General features: G+C 40.1%; 1 protein-coding gene across 1 annotated transcript in view; it reads right to left on the bottom strand.

Annotated features, from left to right (window-relative positions):
* Positions 1 to 2356: 2356 nt before the first annotated feature.
* Positions 2357 to 19061, bottom strand: part of Lmbrd1 (LMBR1 domain containing 1) — an 80412-nt gene continuing 63707 nt past the window's right edge. The window contains exons 14-16 of the mRNA XM_021171300.3: positions 16577 to 16655; positions 3647 to 3738; positions 2357 to 3305 (exon numbers count right to left, since the gene is read on the bottom strand). Coding sequence (XP_021026959.1) covers positions 3192 to 3305; positions 3647 to 3738; positions 16577 to 16655 — 285 coding nt within the window. The 3' untranslated portion in view covers positions 2357 to 3191. The remainder of the gene's footprint in view (positions 3306 to 3646; positions 3739 to 16576; positions 16656 to 19061) is intronic.

Below are 19061 nucleotides of genomic sequence, written 5' to 3'. Positions count from 1 at the left end.
GTGTGCAAACTACCTACTGATGTATCTTTTTTTTTTTTTTTTTTTTTTTTTTTTTTAAGTTTTTTCGGGACAGGGTTTCTCTGTGTAGCCCTGGCTCATGAAAACATTGTTACTTTATTTATTTTTTCTCCCTGGAGCTCCTAACCAGTTTTCTACCTGCACAGTAAGGTTTTGGTTTTTTGTTTGTTTGTTTGTTTGTTTTGTTTTCTTTTTAAACTTCCTTTGCTGCAGCAGCCCTGAGCTGGCTAGAAGCTGGTTCCAGGCTTCTCATTTCCGATTCATGGCTACATAAATTGATCACTTTGAAGTCGGCATGGGACATGAGGGCCCTCAGTCTTTGGAAAGCCAACGCTCTGAATGATCTCTAATTTAGGCATTTCCGTGAAGACTTCAAAGGAGAGAAGCTGTTCATTAGTGGAAGTCGTGACACTTAGAAGTCAGCTTTATGGAAATATAAAGTCCAACACATTTCATTACACCAAAAGGGGGACAAAGTAGCATTTGAATAAAGTAGGCTTCTTAACACTTAGGAAATGAAAGGAGCAAAATATATATTTAAAATTTTCTTGTTTAAACAATAAAGAGTACCATGGTAAACTAAGAAGTTGGTCTAATAAAAAATCCCATCGTAAGTATATAGAATAATTAGGATATTTCTAAACTTATTAGATAGCAAAAAAATCTCAAAAGATATATATGCCTCCTGATATTTTGATAAAAGTATAGTTTATGTAGGCTTAACCAATGTAGACATGTTTATTGCTTCAAATTAACAACTTCACCTATTAGTACTCTCTACATGTTATTCTACGAGTATTCTCTACGAGTTATTCTGGTTCCCAAGAACAAAGTCAGAAAACCTTTGCAATGTGCAGGTGCACATGGAAACAATCAGTCACCATCCGCTGTCCTGTACATGGTCCACACAAACAGCCAAGAGCCAGCATCTTCCCTCCTCCAGGCCTTAGAGGAGCAACATAACCCCAAGCCCAAGGGTTGATAAAGAATTTCCTTAGGGGACCAAGGAAAGGCTGCCTGGGCATTCAAGTATGCAGAAGAAACCATTCAAGTATGGCTATGAGGAATCACTCATGTAAATGCAGAGGAAATGGCCAAGAGCCCTGCAAGCAAATAAAAACATCAGAACGGCCTTAAATACCAAGCAGGGGCTAACGGGTTTCATTTTAAAATAAAGTGAAAGCCTTTCACAGCGAAGCAATGAACTAATTCCATTTCTGTTTTAAATGTCAAGAAAAGGCTGAGAGGAGTCAGGACTTGGCAGAACAGCTAGTGAGGAAGTTTAGGAGGCAGGGTGTGTTAGTGTGCCTCAGCTCGATGGCAAACACCACGGACTCAATGGGTTGTAAAGTGAAAATGTATTATCCAACAGCTATGGAAGCCAGACGTTGACAGGCAAAGTGCTAGCAGGGCTGGCTTCTAGAGGTCTCTTTCTTTGGCTTATAGATTGCCTTTTTCTGTGTCCTTCTAAGACTTCTTCCCCAAGCTGCCTGCACAGCCCAGATATCTCTAGGCAGGATCCACTCAACTGCCTAATCTTACCTAGATTACCTTTCTTTGTTTAAATTTATTTATTTTATATATATGAGTGCCCTGACTTCAGAAACACCATAAAATGGCATCATATCCCATCACATGTGGTTGCTGGGATTTGAACTCAGGACCTCTGGGAGAGCAGCCAGTACTCTTACCTGCTGAGCCATCTCTCCAGCTAGATTACCTTTCTTAATGGCCTTTAAATAGTCATATTCTAAGGAAGTGGAGTGAGGACTCCAACATGTGACTTTTGGAAGGATATATTCTAACAGGGTAAGTGGCACTAAGTAGAGAGAAGAGAGGGCAGAGTAAAGAAAAGATAGGCAGAAAAAAAAAAAAAAACCAACACAACTTCATGATGGGCTTTATATATAAGGCAGTTTTGATTTTTGGATGGCACAATATGGGAGCCTAATACTGACAGGCCAGGCCTTTTGCTATAAACAAATAGCAGAGAGGCTTAGTGCTGCAACTGAAGCAGTAACGGAGCTTACAGACAAGCAAGAGTACAGGGTCGGGGTACAGGGGGAGGCCAAGGGACTGACACACCCCCAAAACGTGAACTAGGAGCAGAAGGCATTGGCATCCCGGTGAATCACATAAGGGTGGGAACAGAAGCCAAGTCTACTAGAAGGTTCTAGAAGCTTCTCAGGTGAAGCAGGGAATCAATCAGAACAGCAAGTACAGTCAGAACTTGGGCAGAAGATTCAGGTGCAAGCGAGTTAACTCTTAGGTCTTCTCCTGAGGCATACAGATATTTTACTTCAAGCATCCCAGTAAATACTTTTGAATGAGTCCTAGCTGACATTAGCGAATTAAGACTTTATTTTCACTGCCCAGAACGCAGTCAGAAAACTCTGTTAAGTCACACAACTTTCATTTTCCTTCACAGGTTTCCAAATCCTTTACAGGAGAAGCAGCTGAGTATGATGTCACATGACCTACAATGCTTAGTAAGCTCAATCTTCAGCATTCATCCTTGATATTTCCATTTATGATCATCCAAGTTTCAAAGTCTTCTATAAAACAAATTTTATCTACATATTCTTGTAGAGGTGCTCCATGGATTAAGATTTGATCACTGCCACCTGGAACACATCTTAGAGTATTGTAGTTTTAGGCAGTTTAACACTTTTTCACGAACTCCACTTGAGTTAGACTCATTATGTTATGGGCAGAATTGAAAGCAAGCTGCCCATGAGTTATGCTTACCCACAAGCAATACTGTGGCATTGTTTAGCCAATCAGCGGAAGCTACTTAAAAGTTTCACATTATTCCAGAGACCCTAAGGCACAAGACAAAGTGACTTCTTATGTTTTTTAAAAGCAACAAAGGGAATGTATATTGTGTAAGATTTTAATAAATTTAACACTATTTTACAATAAAGAAAATTTCCACAAACATTCCCTCACAAACCTGGAAACTTTGTATTTATACAGTATTATAGCAATTTTAAATGTTAATCTATGATACAATAATGTTACTTCAGGAAACATAAAAAATATAGTACTTTTTAATGGCCATGCTCTCATTTTTGATGAAAGCTAGACAGTTCATTTTAATGTTACTTTAAACTTTTGAAAACACATAATAGATATTGAGCCAGCTTCATTAAGCCCTTAGGACAGAAGGCTGTTCACGCAGAGTAGGCAGACGGCTCATCATCACTTAAGTCCGAGTCTTCATCCACTCCTTCTATGACTGACTTCTTCCCCTTACAGCAGGATACAATTAATCCGATCAAGAACACCTATAAATTCAAATAAGCAGTGTTACTGAAATGTAAACATTACACAACACAGTGCAAACTCAGCAGCTGAAGTAAAGAGTGTGTGTGACACAATCGCTAAGACTTGTCACTTGGGGCAGCTAGTGAACTCCCCTAACATCATCTCTCGGAACTCTGATCCCCTTCTGGGCACCATGGGTACCTGCACACATGTGGCATTCACTCACATACATATCAAGGGCACTTCTCAAAACCATTCAGTGACAGTAATAAGATTCAGGCAGAAAACTGAGATACATATAAGGGCATGCACTTAATTGTGTTAAAGCAAGGCCAAGTCATGCTTGGCTTCATAGACTTACCACGAGAAAGGCCCAGTTACCAAAATAGTATGCAGCACTGAAGAACCAGAACTTGTGGAGGAAAATGTATGTTCGGGTAACAGTACACTGGTCTAAAAAGAGCAAATAAACAATTATGTTCAAGCTGTTTCTTTCATAAAGCAATGACTCATTTGATAGTTTTGTTAAGCAAGCAAACGATCAGCTCTGCGCCTTCTCCCATGACTGCTTTCAGTCGGAGCCAGCATTAAACTATCAACTATTATGTCATATTATGAAATAAACAAGACAGATAAACAAGACAGAAAACAAGGCTTTCCTGCCAAGAAAAAACGGAAAGAGTCATCATGCCTACTAACTGGAGACATGGCCCTTTGTAAGGAAACTGAATCTCAGGATAGCTCACCCTTGAAAGGATTTTATGAGTTCAACAGCACATCCGAGCATTCTACTCGGATTATTACTTCTTCTAGAGAAATACCATTATCATTGTTTACAGAGAGAAATGACCCCTGTTAGAAATGTAAACAGCATTACCGCTTCAATAAAAAACAATTTATTAATATTTCTCCTTCAAATAAAATGTAAGTTAAAGAGAAAGAGGATGGTTACTTGAGAGGTAAGGTAGAGTTTACTTACACTCACATCATCCAAATGCATTCTAGTCATTACTCCACCAGGCTACAAGACACAGATGCAGATGTCTGAAGTGAAGTCTGAGGACATATTTCAGGCTATTCAGAAAGGTCTCTGCAGCACAGCAGGAAACCCTGTGTTTGCTGCTGCTCACAGGGTTCTAACCCTTTCGCCCATCAGGGGGCCTTTAATCTCCACAACAAAACTGACTTACAATGCAACTTCTTTTCCATCTATTAAGAAGGACAGTATGACTTCTGCATTCTTACATCTGACATGGGCAAGGGCTAAGCATTCCACATGCAATTAGGAGATATATCCTGCTGCTGATTAAGAAAATATACTTTTAGTTTTTATTCTATTTTATGAACTGTCTTCTCTTTAGTGATGGTAAGTGCCACAATTTTTTTTTTTTTTTGAAACAAAATAAAGCAGGGAGGTTTTTTTTGTCCAGTTTATTACTATACAAGGAATCTAAAATACTTTTCTAAATTTTATGGCTGACACACAGTTTTCTGAATAGGTAGGTAGAAATTAGGTTATATTTTACGAGAACCCAAGACCAGTCTAGAGATATTTTAAGTGGATATTTAAATAACCTTAATCTCCTTTACTCTGGCCATTTCCACTTCAACATGTACTTCTGAACTGCCAATACCGATGCTGAGTAGAGATGCAACCTCCTGCACCAGCCCACCCTCTTCCGCCTCCAGGGTTACTAGTGACGCCCCAGGAATCCCTCATATCTTTCCTACTTTTGTGGGAATTGTGTTTATTTGTTTAGTTTTCAGGCAGCGTCTTCCCATGTAGTCCAGGCAGCTCTCGCCATCCTCCCACCTCAGATTCCCGAATGCTGAGATTCCAGACCTGCACCACCCCTGGCTCTAACAAGCCTTTGCCCTCCGTTGACCGTGTTTTATTTTGTTAGGCTGGGAGTAAGTGCACCAGAGGAAACTCATGCACTGGAAGTTATTTCATACTTTCCTCCGCTCCCACTACATTTTGCTCTCACTTCAATTATGGAAATATTCCTCAGAAATTCACAGTAATACGATCAACCAGTTTGCTATACTTACTTATTCTAAAGTACCCACAGGGCATTCAGGATGATGAAGTAAAATAAAATCTAGGATGAGGCTGGCCTTACTGAATTCGGATTACTGAACAGAATCCTTTCTAATTTTCAGATTTATCAATAGTCTAAGGATGCTAAAACAATAGCCTTGAGTGCATCTTCAAAATGAAGGATAAATAGCATACCCGGTGTTGTGAGTGAGAGGCTCAGCACCATAGCCTGAGAGTTACACAAGCGACTATCATTTAGCCCCTTTGCTATGTAAACTATGGAGCCTGTGCATTGTACAAAACAGTTTTCATCCTTTCTTCCTAGGATCACCACATAGAGTAAATGAAGAATAGCAAGAAACCTGGGCTAAGTGACAGCTACTATTTTTCCTTATCTTTTGAGTAAGTATAATGCAATTCATGATAAGACAAGGTGCAGGAGCTGCAAGGTGAAGCAAACAACAACTCGGACGGAGCACTCCGTGGATGCCCACCATCCCACCATGGTGAGGGAGGGTTTCTCTGGCGGGAGAATCAGCGCCAGGTTGCATATCTTCATTATTTTTCTCTACGTAGAGTTGAAACAAAACAGGTTAAGCAAAATTCAGATGTGACCATTTCGGCAACAAGATACGCTGTTAAGAAGTAAACTCCCCTTTAAAATAGGCAAGAAGAATGCTTACATAGGAAGAGAGCTATAGGCTGCAAGGTAGGAAAATTTATTTAAAATTGTGATTTGGAGTCTCCCAGGATATTATTTCTGTGTATGTGTGTGTGTGTGTGTGTGTGTGTGTGTATGATTTGTTTCCAGAGAGACGTATGGAGGAGCTAATTGGATATGGGCATTATCATCCTCTAGACTGCTCCCAGACTGAATAAGGAGGAGACAGGAGACAGCAAGCTGGACACTGCATTTATTTGTTTTCTGGCTCCAGACACAATGGAGCTAGCCACCATACTGCCCCATTTTGAAGGAATGTATCTCTTCTTAAACCTAAGCCCAAATAAACCCTTCTCCCCTTCTACTGCCTTTGTCACAGTAACAAAAACCACAACTAATATAAAATTATTTAAAGTCAAGAGCAGTATCTTCTCTGGCTAAGTATTATGTGCAAGTATATGTGCAAGTATAAAACTATCTGGGAAATGTCACTCAGAAGTCTCACGGCGAACGGGCAGAGTAAACAGAGAAGCAGAAGTTCTATTCATTTCCACACTAGAAGACATGTTGGGAGTTAAGACTTGACTGAATTAGACTCTCAGGGCCAGGAGAGGGATTAGAGGACAGCAGCTGAGCGGACAGAAGCAAGCACAAATGAAATCCAATCATTCTTCCCCAGAGGCCTAATAATCCACTCAGTGACATTTGAAACTGGCTTAGACCGGATTACCTGGACCACCACCAAAACTGTATCTTAAATATTTTTCCCAACCACATTGTTTACGTGTTTTCCATGTTTTAAGAGTGTGCCTTTGATGCAAGCTTCCTAAAATTCAGGTGAAAATATTGTTAGTGTTTGGCTTTGTTGTAAACAACAAAGCTACCCTAAAAACCCATGCACAAGCATCCAATAGCATTTGTTATCTTTATGTGCTTGCTACATTGAGTTTATTTACATAGAGTGGCATGCACTCAGAGAATAATGCTTATAAACGAGCTCTGTGCCGCTATTTCATGCCAAGAGATGATTCTGCACTGAACAAAGGGAGAGATCCTTGTTCACCATCTGCCAGTGTCCAGCTGCTCACCTCCATCACCGACACGTAGCACATAAAGCATAGCTCTAGCTCTTGATGTTATCCAAGACGATGACAGCAAAACAATTGAACTTTCTTTAACCTTCAAAGTCAATTTACGATGGAGAGATGGCTCAGTGGGCAAAGTGCATGCTGTGCAGGTCTGAGGACCTGAGTCTGGAGCAGGGCACAGGAGCAGGCATTGGGAACTTTAGTACTCTTTGGGTGAGATGGGAGGTACTGGTGAGAATCCTGTAGTCCTCATAGCCTGGCTAGCCTGCAGCTGAGGATGAGTGACGCTACCTCAGATCTCACACAAGTGGAAAGTGAAGGCCAACCAGAAGTTGTCTTGACATATATACACACATACATGCCAGCATGCACCCCCCCACACACACAAATACATGGGCAGGTGAGTGCACACATACATGCACACACACACAGTGAGAGAGACAGAGACAGACAGACAGACAGACAGACACTGAATTGGCAGATGACCAGTGTGGGGCTGTGTCTTAAAATTAGAAGCACTCAGGAGTCTGACCATTGTCATGGAAAAAGGCATACAAAGTTCTAACCACTAAAGACTAAATGCTTAGCATGAAAACTTAAAACTTGTTTTTCTTTTGGAGTATACAAGTTAAGTGCTGAGCAAGGGCACCATGGGCCCACGAGTAAAATGGAAAGTCTTTTTAAAGTCTCCAGTTTGCTCCCTTCCGCCACTGCTTCTCACAGGCTATCAGAAACAGATGTAACAAAACCACTATGTCAGAGCGAGCTTTATCTTACCTGGTAATTCTAATATTACACACTTCTTCCTTTTTGTACCACTAGCTAAGGCATTTTTTAAACGCACGTTGACTTTCACTAAAATAGCACTGATTAATAGCTGTAATAACAACACTTTTTATTTTAAGTTTATTTTTACTAAGCAGTGTCAATGTACTGCACAGCTAAGAGCATTTCCAGGGTTTCTGGGTAAAAGGTGTAATCACAATTGAGCCATCATGTGAAACTGTCACCAAGAACTTTATAGATATTTAGACTCTGCATTTGTAATTGTTTATCAAGACTTTTTTTTTTTTTTATCAAAAATGTAATTACGTATTAAATGGTTAAAACAAAGAAAATACCCCGTGAAGAATAGCCTGAGCAGGGAGAAAGGATCGCGAAGGCAGAAGATGTGTGCATGCAGGAAACTCTGGGATCTTTCCCATACACATGAACTACATACATCTGAAACGATCTGAGAGGCATGTAAAGCCAGACACGTGAGGAGAAGAGAAGAGGAAACTGTGCAACAGACAGCAAAGCTGAACTAATGAAGTTAAAGCTGAATAAACGCCACACAGCTGAATCAGCATTTCATGAAATCTCATGGAAGGTCTAGATAAAGGGAAATGAGACATGATGAACATAAAGATGATAGAAGCCTAAAGAAAACATTTTATTATATTTTAAGAATATATGGGGCTGGTGAGATGGCTCAGTAGGTAAGAACACCCGACTGCTCTTCCGAAGTTCCTGAGTTCAAATCCCATCAACCACATGGTGGCTCACAACCATCAGTAATGAGATTTGACTCCCTCTTCTGGAGTGTCTGAAGACAGCTACAGTGTACTTACATATAATAAATAAATAAATAAATAAATCTTAATATATATATATATATACATATGAGGCTGGTGAGATGGCTCAGCAGTTAAGAGCCCTGAGCACTCTTCCAGAGGTCCTGAGTTCAATTTTCAGAAACCACATGGTGGCTCAAAATCATTTGTAAATCATATCAAATATGTAAATCATATCAAATCATATGTAAATCATATAAAAATCTGATGCCCTCTTCTGGTGTGTCTGAAGACAGTATCAGTGTACTCATATAAATAAATCTTTTTAAAACAAAAAGAATATATGAACAATACTAGGCTAATAAAGAGAATCTGTTAGATATTTTATGCTGGCAAGCAAGTTTTACAATGACCAGTTTTTAACATTTTATTTATTTTTATGTGTACTGATGTTTTGTCTGCATGTATGTCTGTGTGAGGGCATCAGATCTTGGAGTTACAGACAGTGGTGAGCTGCCATTTGAGTGCTGGGAATTGAACCTGTGTCCTCTGGGAGAGTAGTCAGTGCTCTTAACAGCTAAGCCATCTCTCTAGCCCCTCCAGCTGATTATATTTCAGGTTTAAGCTAAGCATGTGCTCACACTTGTAATCCCAGCAGGAGGGTGTGGAGGCAGGAGGGTCTGTTACACAGAGTGGAAGACAGCCTGTGCTACTTTGAATCATCTCAAAACAAAGGGTGGGGCTGCAGAAATTCTTTAAAACATTTCTGGGGTGCTAAAATATATGCCTTGCTCCTTTAAGAAAGAATGTTTCCAATTTCATTTATATCACCAATTGACCACATAAAACTTGGCATATTACTTTCACCTAAACCCAGGGTCTCATTAGACTGCTCACAGGTAGTAAACAAGCTAATATCTTTCTTTTGCTTTCTTCTTCTTCATCTATAAGGTAATACCATAACATGCATACATATATACATGTCATATTACAACTACACAAATACTTCTTGTCATGAGGAAAACCTAATGAGTGGTGTGCAGTATCCAACTGTGGTTCTGAGTAGCTAGTAAGTTATACAAATAGTTATAATAATAAGCTTACATTAAGTATAATACATCACACTATTAATCCTCTATTTATGAAGGAAGCCCCCCCCAACCACAAAGTTGCTCAGGCTTAAATAACTTAAGTGTGTAGAGACTATTAAATAAATTGTTTACAAATTATCAAAAACAAAGCAAGACTTTCAGCAGATATGTTCTAAAATAAGATCCAGGCAGTGGTTACTCTTGACAACCTCTGTGTAGTAGAGGCTAAGGCAATATGACTGTGAGTTTGAGGCTAGCCTCAGGCCACACAGGGTATTCTAAGGCCAACCCCGGGCTATGGAGCAAGACCCTATCTCAAAACAAAACAAAAGTTTAAAGCTACCCTCTCCACCCCTGCCACCAAATCAGTAACAACAAAACCAAATTTATGTGTGTGTTGTCTCTGGTCAGTTTCTCATCTGTCATCTTCTAGACCCATCAGAAAACCCTATTGCCTCTACAGAGTGGTCAGGTTTTGACCACTCTGACAATTAGGACCACCAGTGTTTCCTTGGATTATTGCAAACAGCCTGTCAACCTGCCTGTGCCCCTGGCTCATCCCGGTCGGTTCAGGGGCCAGTAGACCACGGCATACAGAGCACATCAGGGTCTCCACCTGTTTCTGTGTTTAGGGAACTACTGACCTCACTATGCCAGGGTCATTCTCGTGATACACAGATCAAGCTGAATGGTGAGAACAGAGCGTGTGGGCCACAAAACCTTAAAGATCCTTATAAAAAGTCTGCGGGGTTCAGCTCTATCTGAAACACCGCTGTCAGCATTATCCCTTAGGAAGTGAAATCACATTATATCATTCTTCTGCTCACAATCTCCCACCAAATATTTTTCTCTGAATAGAAAAGCTGAAGACCTTAAAACCTATCTGTTTGCTGTTACTATTCCCAGCATGCTCTACCCCAGCTTATTCCTCATCTCAAGGTGTTTCAAATGTCATCATATTGGTAACAATTCCTTCCAATCACACCTAACAGCCTGCTCCATCCCTCCCCCATAGAGGGCCCACTCTGCTCTCTATGGTTCTCACACCCTAACCCTTTTAGATTTGGGCCCACCTTTTACTCAAAGGGCGCTGGGCAGGGATTCTGTTCACTAGGGTAACCCAACATTGACAACACTGACCCATGACATCAACATGGATCTATGAAACGACGCCAAGGAAATAACCAGAACTATGTTATCACATGAGATACTCAAAAGTAAAATGTTTAGGCTGTGGGTCTGCTCTGCATTACTGAAGATATTGTTATCCCCCAAACACACTTAAGTGGCAACACACATATTATTTAATTTTGCATCGTTCAAGTAAATCAGCACAATTCTGTTAGAGTTGACTGGTTTTCATCTTACACACTAAATCTTTAATATTTTACTTAATATTTAATATTTAAAAATTCTAATCCCCACCTCTACATGTGTAAATTATTTGACAAAAGGACCATATATTCTTTAAAAAAAAAATTAGTAATGCCTCAAATCCTTGGGTACAAGGGACTATGTAACTTCCAATGTCCTAACGAGGGTTATTCAAGGAGCGAGTAGAGCATCTTCATCTAAGATGGGCAAGAGGGTTAAGAGGGTCACATTCCAACCTGACCTTCGAATCAGGACAGTAGGAGCCTCCCACCATCTCCAGTGCACATTACACTGATGGACTACCCTAGCCACAGAGCACACACAGACATTACTGAATCCATCACAAAACACCACTATGGCATTTCTCCCAGAATTGTCAGTTTTAGGTTCTAGAGAAATCCATGTCAGACCCTGTGAAATGGACATTGCTTAAAATAATCACTTATGTAAACATCAAATGCCAAGTACCGACCAGTGTAGTAAAAAGATGCAAATGGGAAACACGTTTGATGTCTAAGAAGTTGGTCTTTTCTTCTATATATAATTTTTAAATCACACAAATCCATAAGACAATGAATCTACTTAAGCAATACTGCCTGGGTGCTGAGATATTCAAAACAGATTCCCTGAAAAGGTAGATACTCAAGAATTCCTAAGTATCTAGTGCTTTGGGGGAAGATGGTAAAGGGATTTCCTCACACAATCTTGAGGAAACGTCTCTCACGGCTGTCCACTTTTCCATAAATGCAAAAAACCAATCTTGCCAAAAAAAAAAAAAAAAAAAAAAAGCATTTCCTGCATGCCAGAGGCTTGACCTAGTTATCCTAAAAATGCTTGCTGGTGCTTCTTTTCCCTTTAATTATAAGTAATAGGATGTGTTTATCTTAAGAGGCACTAAGAAAATATTCAAGTCGACAAATGGAAGTCTAGAATTTTGTACTTTAGTTCTGTGTAAAGTGACAAGTAAGATACATATCTAAATATATCCACAGTCTTCCCCTCCCATTATAGGAGTGTGCTTTCTGTGTGAAAGTGTGTGCAGGCAGAGCAGTGCATTCCCTGTGTGTGTGTGTGTGTCTGTGTATATATCTCAATAAGTCTTATATAATATGAAATTAGATTAAAAAAATACTGTGTTTAAACCCCAAATGATATTCTGAGATGTCACCTTTTGTGGTCCCCAATCTCGGTCTACACTTGGTGTGTTCGTTAGGCAGCAGCTCAAGGGGAACAGACGGGCTCTTCCTGTTTTCCTCAACTATGTACCCTGGGGTGTGACTGCCTAATACCCCAGCATTTTTGTTGTTGTTCTTTTATTTGTGTTTGTTTTTCCATGACAGAGTCTGATTCTGAAGCTCTGGCTGTCCTGGTTCTCACTCTGTAGACCAGGCTGGCCTCTGCCTCCCGAGTGCTGGGATTAACCGTGTGTGCCAGTACACTGGCTACATTTCAGCACATTTAAGGCAGGCTAATCTCTGTGTAACTAGGGTACAGGAACAAATCCTACAATTTAACCCTGATAGGACACGCTTTATCTTGTGTACTTTGCATCTGTTCCCTATCTCAGGAATAGCCTTCAGGACTTTCATCTCTACTCCAGGGTCCAATTCACCACCATGCACCACATCTGAGCATGGCTCCTTTATGTTCTTACTTCTGTAACATTTTTTCCCCTTGCCTTTTAAGACACCGGCATTCTGGGGTGCCAAGGGTAATTACTGATCATGCTCTCCGGCCTGGCTTTGGGAGATATATTAACCTACTGGCTCATGTTTTCCACTGTTGTAGGGCTGTTGTTTCATAAGTTGCACGAAGCGCATTTGCTCCTCAGTGATGCTGATTTTGATCTTTTGATGCAGACTTTGTCCGATTCCTCTGAGGTTCAGCTACAATTTTCTTCTTTCTTTCAAGTTATTCAATATTACTTTCATTGAATCACCTTCAATCATTCTAGTTATATTTACCTCAAATTAGAGTCATTTATAAATCTGCTAGGAATTTATTTACTCGTTTTTAGCTTGTTGTCATCTGCTGGTATTTTGAGCTTGTTTTATTCTTTCCCTCCCGTTAGACACTCTACTCTGTGGCGATAACCCCAACATTAAGTCTGGGCAAGTCTTTATCTATACTCACTTTCCTGGCAACATCTTACTAAAAGTCTTTCCAGTGATTCTACACTGTGTCAAATTGACAGTTAAAACTAACTAGCACACATACAGAATTAAGAACATATTCACTTTTGCAAAAAGACTCAATAAAAATTGGTTAAATGGTAAGCTAAGTGTCTCTTAGTCTGAGTCTATATTAAGAATTAGATTTACATACAATTATTAAGGCTACTTCAAAGCTGCATTATTAAGATAGGGAACTTCCTTCATTTTACAATTCCTTTCCTTGATTCTCTAGTACTGCAGTTTATTATATTCTGTTAAAACAGCATCTTCAAAGGCTTAAGGCCTTCTAATTATCAAGTACTTCTGTTTTAAGCATCTACACTACTGACCAGTGCGTGCGGAATTTTCTTGAGTACTAATATGCTAGTCTTCTGTTCTCTCTCTCATTTTCCACACTGTGTCTTCTCTAATGACCTAGGTTTACCCTGTGTGTTCTGGTCAGTCCCTTTATGTTGTCTGCGACTTCCATTACCTCTCTGCTTGGAATGAGCATTCCACTGTATTTAGAAAGCATTCCACTGTTTTTAAATTTTAAAGGATAGATGATGTGATGCTGTTAGACTTCTCTCTTAAAGGAAAACACAAAACACAATGTAGAGGAAACAACCTAGAAGACTTGGAGTCTGGCCCCTCGGCTTAAAGCTGAAGGCTCACCCTATCTACATAGCTCAGGTGGCATTTCTAGAAGACTTCTTTGTAATATTACGGTTTCTTTTTAGAGCTCTTTCCATGCCCTGCCCCCCATGTGTGAGTGGGGTAAGCTCTTTAACCTTAACCTGTAGAGGAGCAGCCTGGTTTTCTGAGTCATCCTGGATGATGGGCTCATTTAGCGCAAAGCACAGTGGTCAACTCTTTCTGCAGTAAGATCATGATCGCAGCTACTCTCCTAATGTCTTCAACATTAGCATTAGTCATGGAACATGCGCCTCACCTCTTCCTTCCTGTCTCCAACACATGGGCTCATGTCTTCTTCAGCTTTTAATTTAGTTACTTGGCTATTTAATCATTCATGTAGTTGGGATGATATATCAACTTACAGGTTAGTATTTGAGTGTATAACCCTACAGATGATTTGATTCCTTCTGAGACTTTACTCTGTTGTGAGCAAATACATTTCAATAGAATGAGTGCGCAAGAATCAGATTTGCTCTATAGAGTGGGTTACATTTTCAGCTACTCTAATGTCCAAAAAATGTACTTCAAGAATGCTGAAAATGACTGAATGTGACAACAGAATAAGACTTTGCCGTTGAGGAATTTCTAATACTAACATTTAGGAACATACTATTCTCCAAGCCTGAACTTGCACTTTGCTTTCCATCTTAAATTCAGCCCTCAAGGTCACATGCACCCCAAACAATGTCATGACTATTGGAGGCAATCATACCAGTTCTGTTGACTTAAAAAAAGCACAGAAGCTGGAAAGAACCCAGATGTCCCTCAACAGAGGAATGGATACAGAAAATGTGGTAAATTTACATAATGGAGTACTGCTCAGCTATTAAAAACAATGAAATTCTTAGGCAACTGGATTCATCTGGAAGATATCATCCTGAGTGAGGTAACCCAATCACAAAAGAACACACATGATATGCACTCACTGATAAGTGGATATTAGCCCAGAAACTTAGAATGTCCAAGATACAATTTGCAAAACACATGAAACTCAAGAAGAAGGAAGACCAAAGGTGTGGATACTTTGCTCCTTCTTAGAATGGGGAACAAAATACCCATGGAAGGAGTTACAGAGACAAAGCTCGGAGCTGAGAAGGAAGGACCATCCAGAGACTCTCCCACCCGGGGATCCATCCCATATACAACCACCAAACCCAGACACTATTGCATATCCCAGAAAGACTTCGCTGACAGGACCCTGATATAGCTGTCTCTAGCGAGGCTATGCCTGTGCTTGGCAAATACAGAAGTGGATGCTCACAGTCATCTATTGAATGGAACACAGGGCCCCTAATGAAAGAGTTAGAGAAAGTACCCAAGGAGCTAAAGGGGTCTGCAACCCTATAGGAGGAACAACAATATGAACTAACCAGTACCAACCCCCCAGAGCTGTGTCTCTAGTTGCATATGTAGTAGAGGATGGCCTAGTCGGCCATCAATAGGAGGAGAGGCCCTTGGTCTTGTGAAGATCATATACCCCAGTACAGGGGAATGCCAGGGTGAGGAAGCGGGAGTGGGTGGGTTGGGGAGCAGGGTGGAGAGAGGGTTTAGGGGGGCTTTGGGGATAGCATTTGAAATGTAAATGAAGAAAATAATCTAATAAAAAAAGAAAAGCAGATGGATAATTTCATCTCATTCCCTATCTATCTATTTATATCTATCATTAGCTTATTTTCAGATGAACTCTTTGGGTCCCTTCTATGAACGATCAGAAAGCACTACCACTTCCTTCCATTGTTAGCTTCATGGTCCAACAAATTCTGGTGGATGGTTTGGACTTACACTCTATGGAGAACTGAGATAATCAGGTATTCATGGTACTTCTCACCAACCCTCAGGTCTCAGTACTTCCATGCTGATCTGAAACCCCTTCTGTGTTTAACTACAGAATTCAACTTTTAGAAGAAGAAGCCACAAGATGACTTCTATGTCCTTACTTCAAGCTTTGCATGGATCAGTTGCCACTTTCAGACTTTTAATGATGTCATTCCACTGGTTCTTGTCTAAGGGTCATGACTCTTTGAGGTGGAACATATCTTTCCCAGGTTTCACATATCAGATATTTACATTATGATTCACAATAGTAGCAATATTGGAGTTATGAAGTAGCAATGAAGACAGTTTTATGGTTGGGGTCACCACAACATGAGGAACTATATTAAAAGGTCACAGTGTTAGGAAGGTTGAGAGCCAATGATCTCATTCCTAATTCTGCAATTTCCTTTCATCATCATTATAACCCTCATGCCCATAATCCAAAAAATGAAATGTCAGAACAGTCACAATGTAAACATCTGTTTTCCAATGATCTTAGGCAATCCTTGAAAGGGTCATTTGACTCCAAAGGGGTCACGACCCACAGGTTAAGAACCACTATGTTAAAGTAATGATGTTTAAAACTCTCGAGCATACAACTGTGTGCTTTTTTCTTTAGCAAGGGGCAGCTTGAGCTTGATGCACAAACTAAATACATTCTTGAGACACTGCTTCAGCATGTCTGATCCGAAAGTTCCCTTTGATTATCATTCTATCACGCTCCACTAGGTAGAGTTAACCACACCTCGCCATGGACAACCTCACCAAGTTCATACAGATATAAATTCTAAAACAGTTTGACAACAGCTACTTTACCTTTAGGGGCATCTGCATCACATCTTTTTGGCACAGCGAGGGTTGAATTGCCTTTATGGGCATCAGAAGTTATATTGCTCTGAAAGACGAGAATGTGATTAAAATATAAATACTGCAGTCATGAATATATTTAAATTAAAGTAGTCACATTGCCAATTTAATGTTCTACTTTCTACTAATGATGTAGGTTAGTCATTAATATTAGACTAATATTAATTTAGAATAAGATTCTAAAAGTTAATTTAATACATAAGGCAAGGAGTTATGGTACATTTAATATTAAGGTGCTTTTGCAATAGTGATTTAGGTCATTTACTAAAAAACAGAGCTTCTTTTCAGAAGGAGGTGACATCAAAAAAGAAACAGGCAAGGCCTTAGAGCTTGGGTTCTATTTGAAATTCCAGTAGTTTGGAGTCTGAAGTAAAACTTCGAGAAAAAAAAAAAAACTATTCAAAAAGCACTCTTTGCCACTACACAAAAGAAACAGAGATGCGGATGGGACTGGAGAGGGGGCAATAAAGGAAGGTGGATGGTTGGGGAGAAACGTGGAAAGGTAGAAATAGGAAAGATATTTTTCAATACAAAAGAATAGTCTTCATCCCCGGAAGAACACATCCAGGGTATCAGCTGGGAAAGCAGATCTGTGGTGAGGCAGGAGAGCAACAGATCATGTAGTCTGGTGTCCCAGACTCCTGTACCATTCCTCTGACTTAAGTGACAAGCACTTTGCAATACAAGTGATGTTACTGAGCAAATTCTGTTTTGTTTTTTTAATTTCATCTAAAAATAAACAAAGATTGGAGAACGTACAGGAGAAAAGAGATCTGGAAGGCAGATGAATCGCTGAATAATGGAGGCTCCACTTAAGCAGCTGGTGAAATGGGTGGATATGAGGATGTGTAGGATGCATTTTATGAAATGGAGGTGAAAGAAATGTAGTGTTTCGAATGAGAAAGTCCCCTGCACTGTCCCCCATCTTGAGTCTTTAAATATTTGGCCCTCAGTTGATGGTGTGGTTTGGGCAGGTTAGAAGGTGTGGCCTTGCTTGAGGAAGACCATCAGTGGTGGAGGCAGATGCGCTTTGAGAGTAAGAAGGCTTCCCACTCCCTCTCTGCTTTGTGGCTGGAGTTAAGGTGTGAGCTCTCTGTACCTCCTTGCTTCCTCTTTGATCAGATCCACCGGCTGTCTGTCTGTCTATCACTAAATAGCAGCTACCCATGCTTGCCTGCCTGCTACGTGCTCCTTGCCATTGTGCACAAACTATTCCTGCCCCAACCGGGAACCACAGCCAAAATAAACCCTTCCCTCTCATACACTGCCTATCTTGGTGTCTTTTTTTTTTTTTTTTTTTTTTTTTTTTAGGAAGGAGACTTTATTTTTTTTCTACACTTTAGAAAAACACATTACAAGTAGGAAATTTAAAAATTGGGATGTTCAAGATATATTAATTATGGCCATTGTTGCTATTATTTTAAATGTTATATAACATTCCCTACATAACATACTAGTAATAGTGTACTAAAAAGGTAAAAAGAACAAAAGGAAAGAAGGAAGAAAGAAAAGAGATTGGAGGGAGAAAAGTAGGAAGGGAGGGAAGAAAAGAGAAGAGGATGGAGAAGGGAGGAAGTAAGGTAGGAAGGAGGAGAGAGAAAGGGAATACAGAGAGAGGGAGAGAAAAGATATTGTTTGGATGCTACCCTAAAGTTTTTTTTTTTTAATTGGGTATTTATTTCATTTACATTTCCAATGCTATCCCAAAAGTCCCCCACACACTCCCCCACCCACTCTCACTTCTTGGCCCTGGCGTTCCCCTGTACTGAGGCATATAAAGTTTGCAATACCAACCAACGGGCCTCTCTTTCCACTGATGGCCGACTAGGCCATCTTCTGATTCATATGCAGCTAGAGACACGAGCTCCGGGGGGTACTGGTTAGTTCATATTGTTGTTCCCTATCGGGTTGCAGATCTCTTGAACTCCTTGGGTACTTTCTCTAGCTCCTCCATTGGGGGCCCTGTGATCCATCCAATAGCTGACTGTGAGCATGTACTTCTGTGTTTGCTAGGCCCGGGCATAGTCTCACAAGAGACAGCTCTATCTGGGTCCTTTCAGCAAAATCTTGCTAGTATATGCAATGGTGTCAGCATTTGGAAGCTGGTTATGGGATGGATCCCCGGATATGGCAGACACAACAGCAGATAAGCAATGAATATGTTAGACAAACACTGAATCCAGTTTGGCCAAAGTAAATCCAAACTTGCTAACTCAATTAAACCTAAATAGCATAGTTGTTTTTTATTAGTCAATGATATCAAGAAAACAGAAAAATATAGCAGGGAATCTATTCTGCTTAAAAGAATCCCAATTATTCCCAGAAAAAAACTGTCCAGGAAGTTTCTCTCACTGAGTTACAGCAGGAATGTATAAACGTGACATGTTCTCTGAAACTTTTGGGGACACGTTATTGAAATTACTTGCATTACTAT

This window comes from Mus caroli, unplaced genomic scaffold (genome assembly GCF_978045245.1).
Source record: "Mus caroli unplaced genomic scaffold, Mus_caroli_1 scaffold_1, whole genome shotgun sequence".
NCBI classification, from domain to species: Eukaryota; Metazoa; Chordata; class Mammalia; order Rodentia; family Muridae; genus Mus; species Mus caroli.
This window is presented reverse-complemented; position numbering and strand designations above follow the sequence as displayed.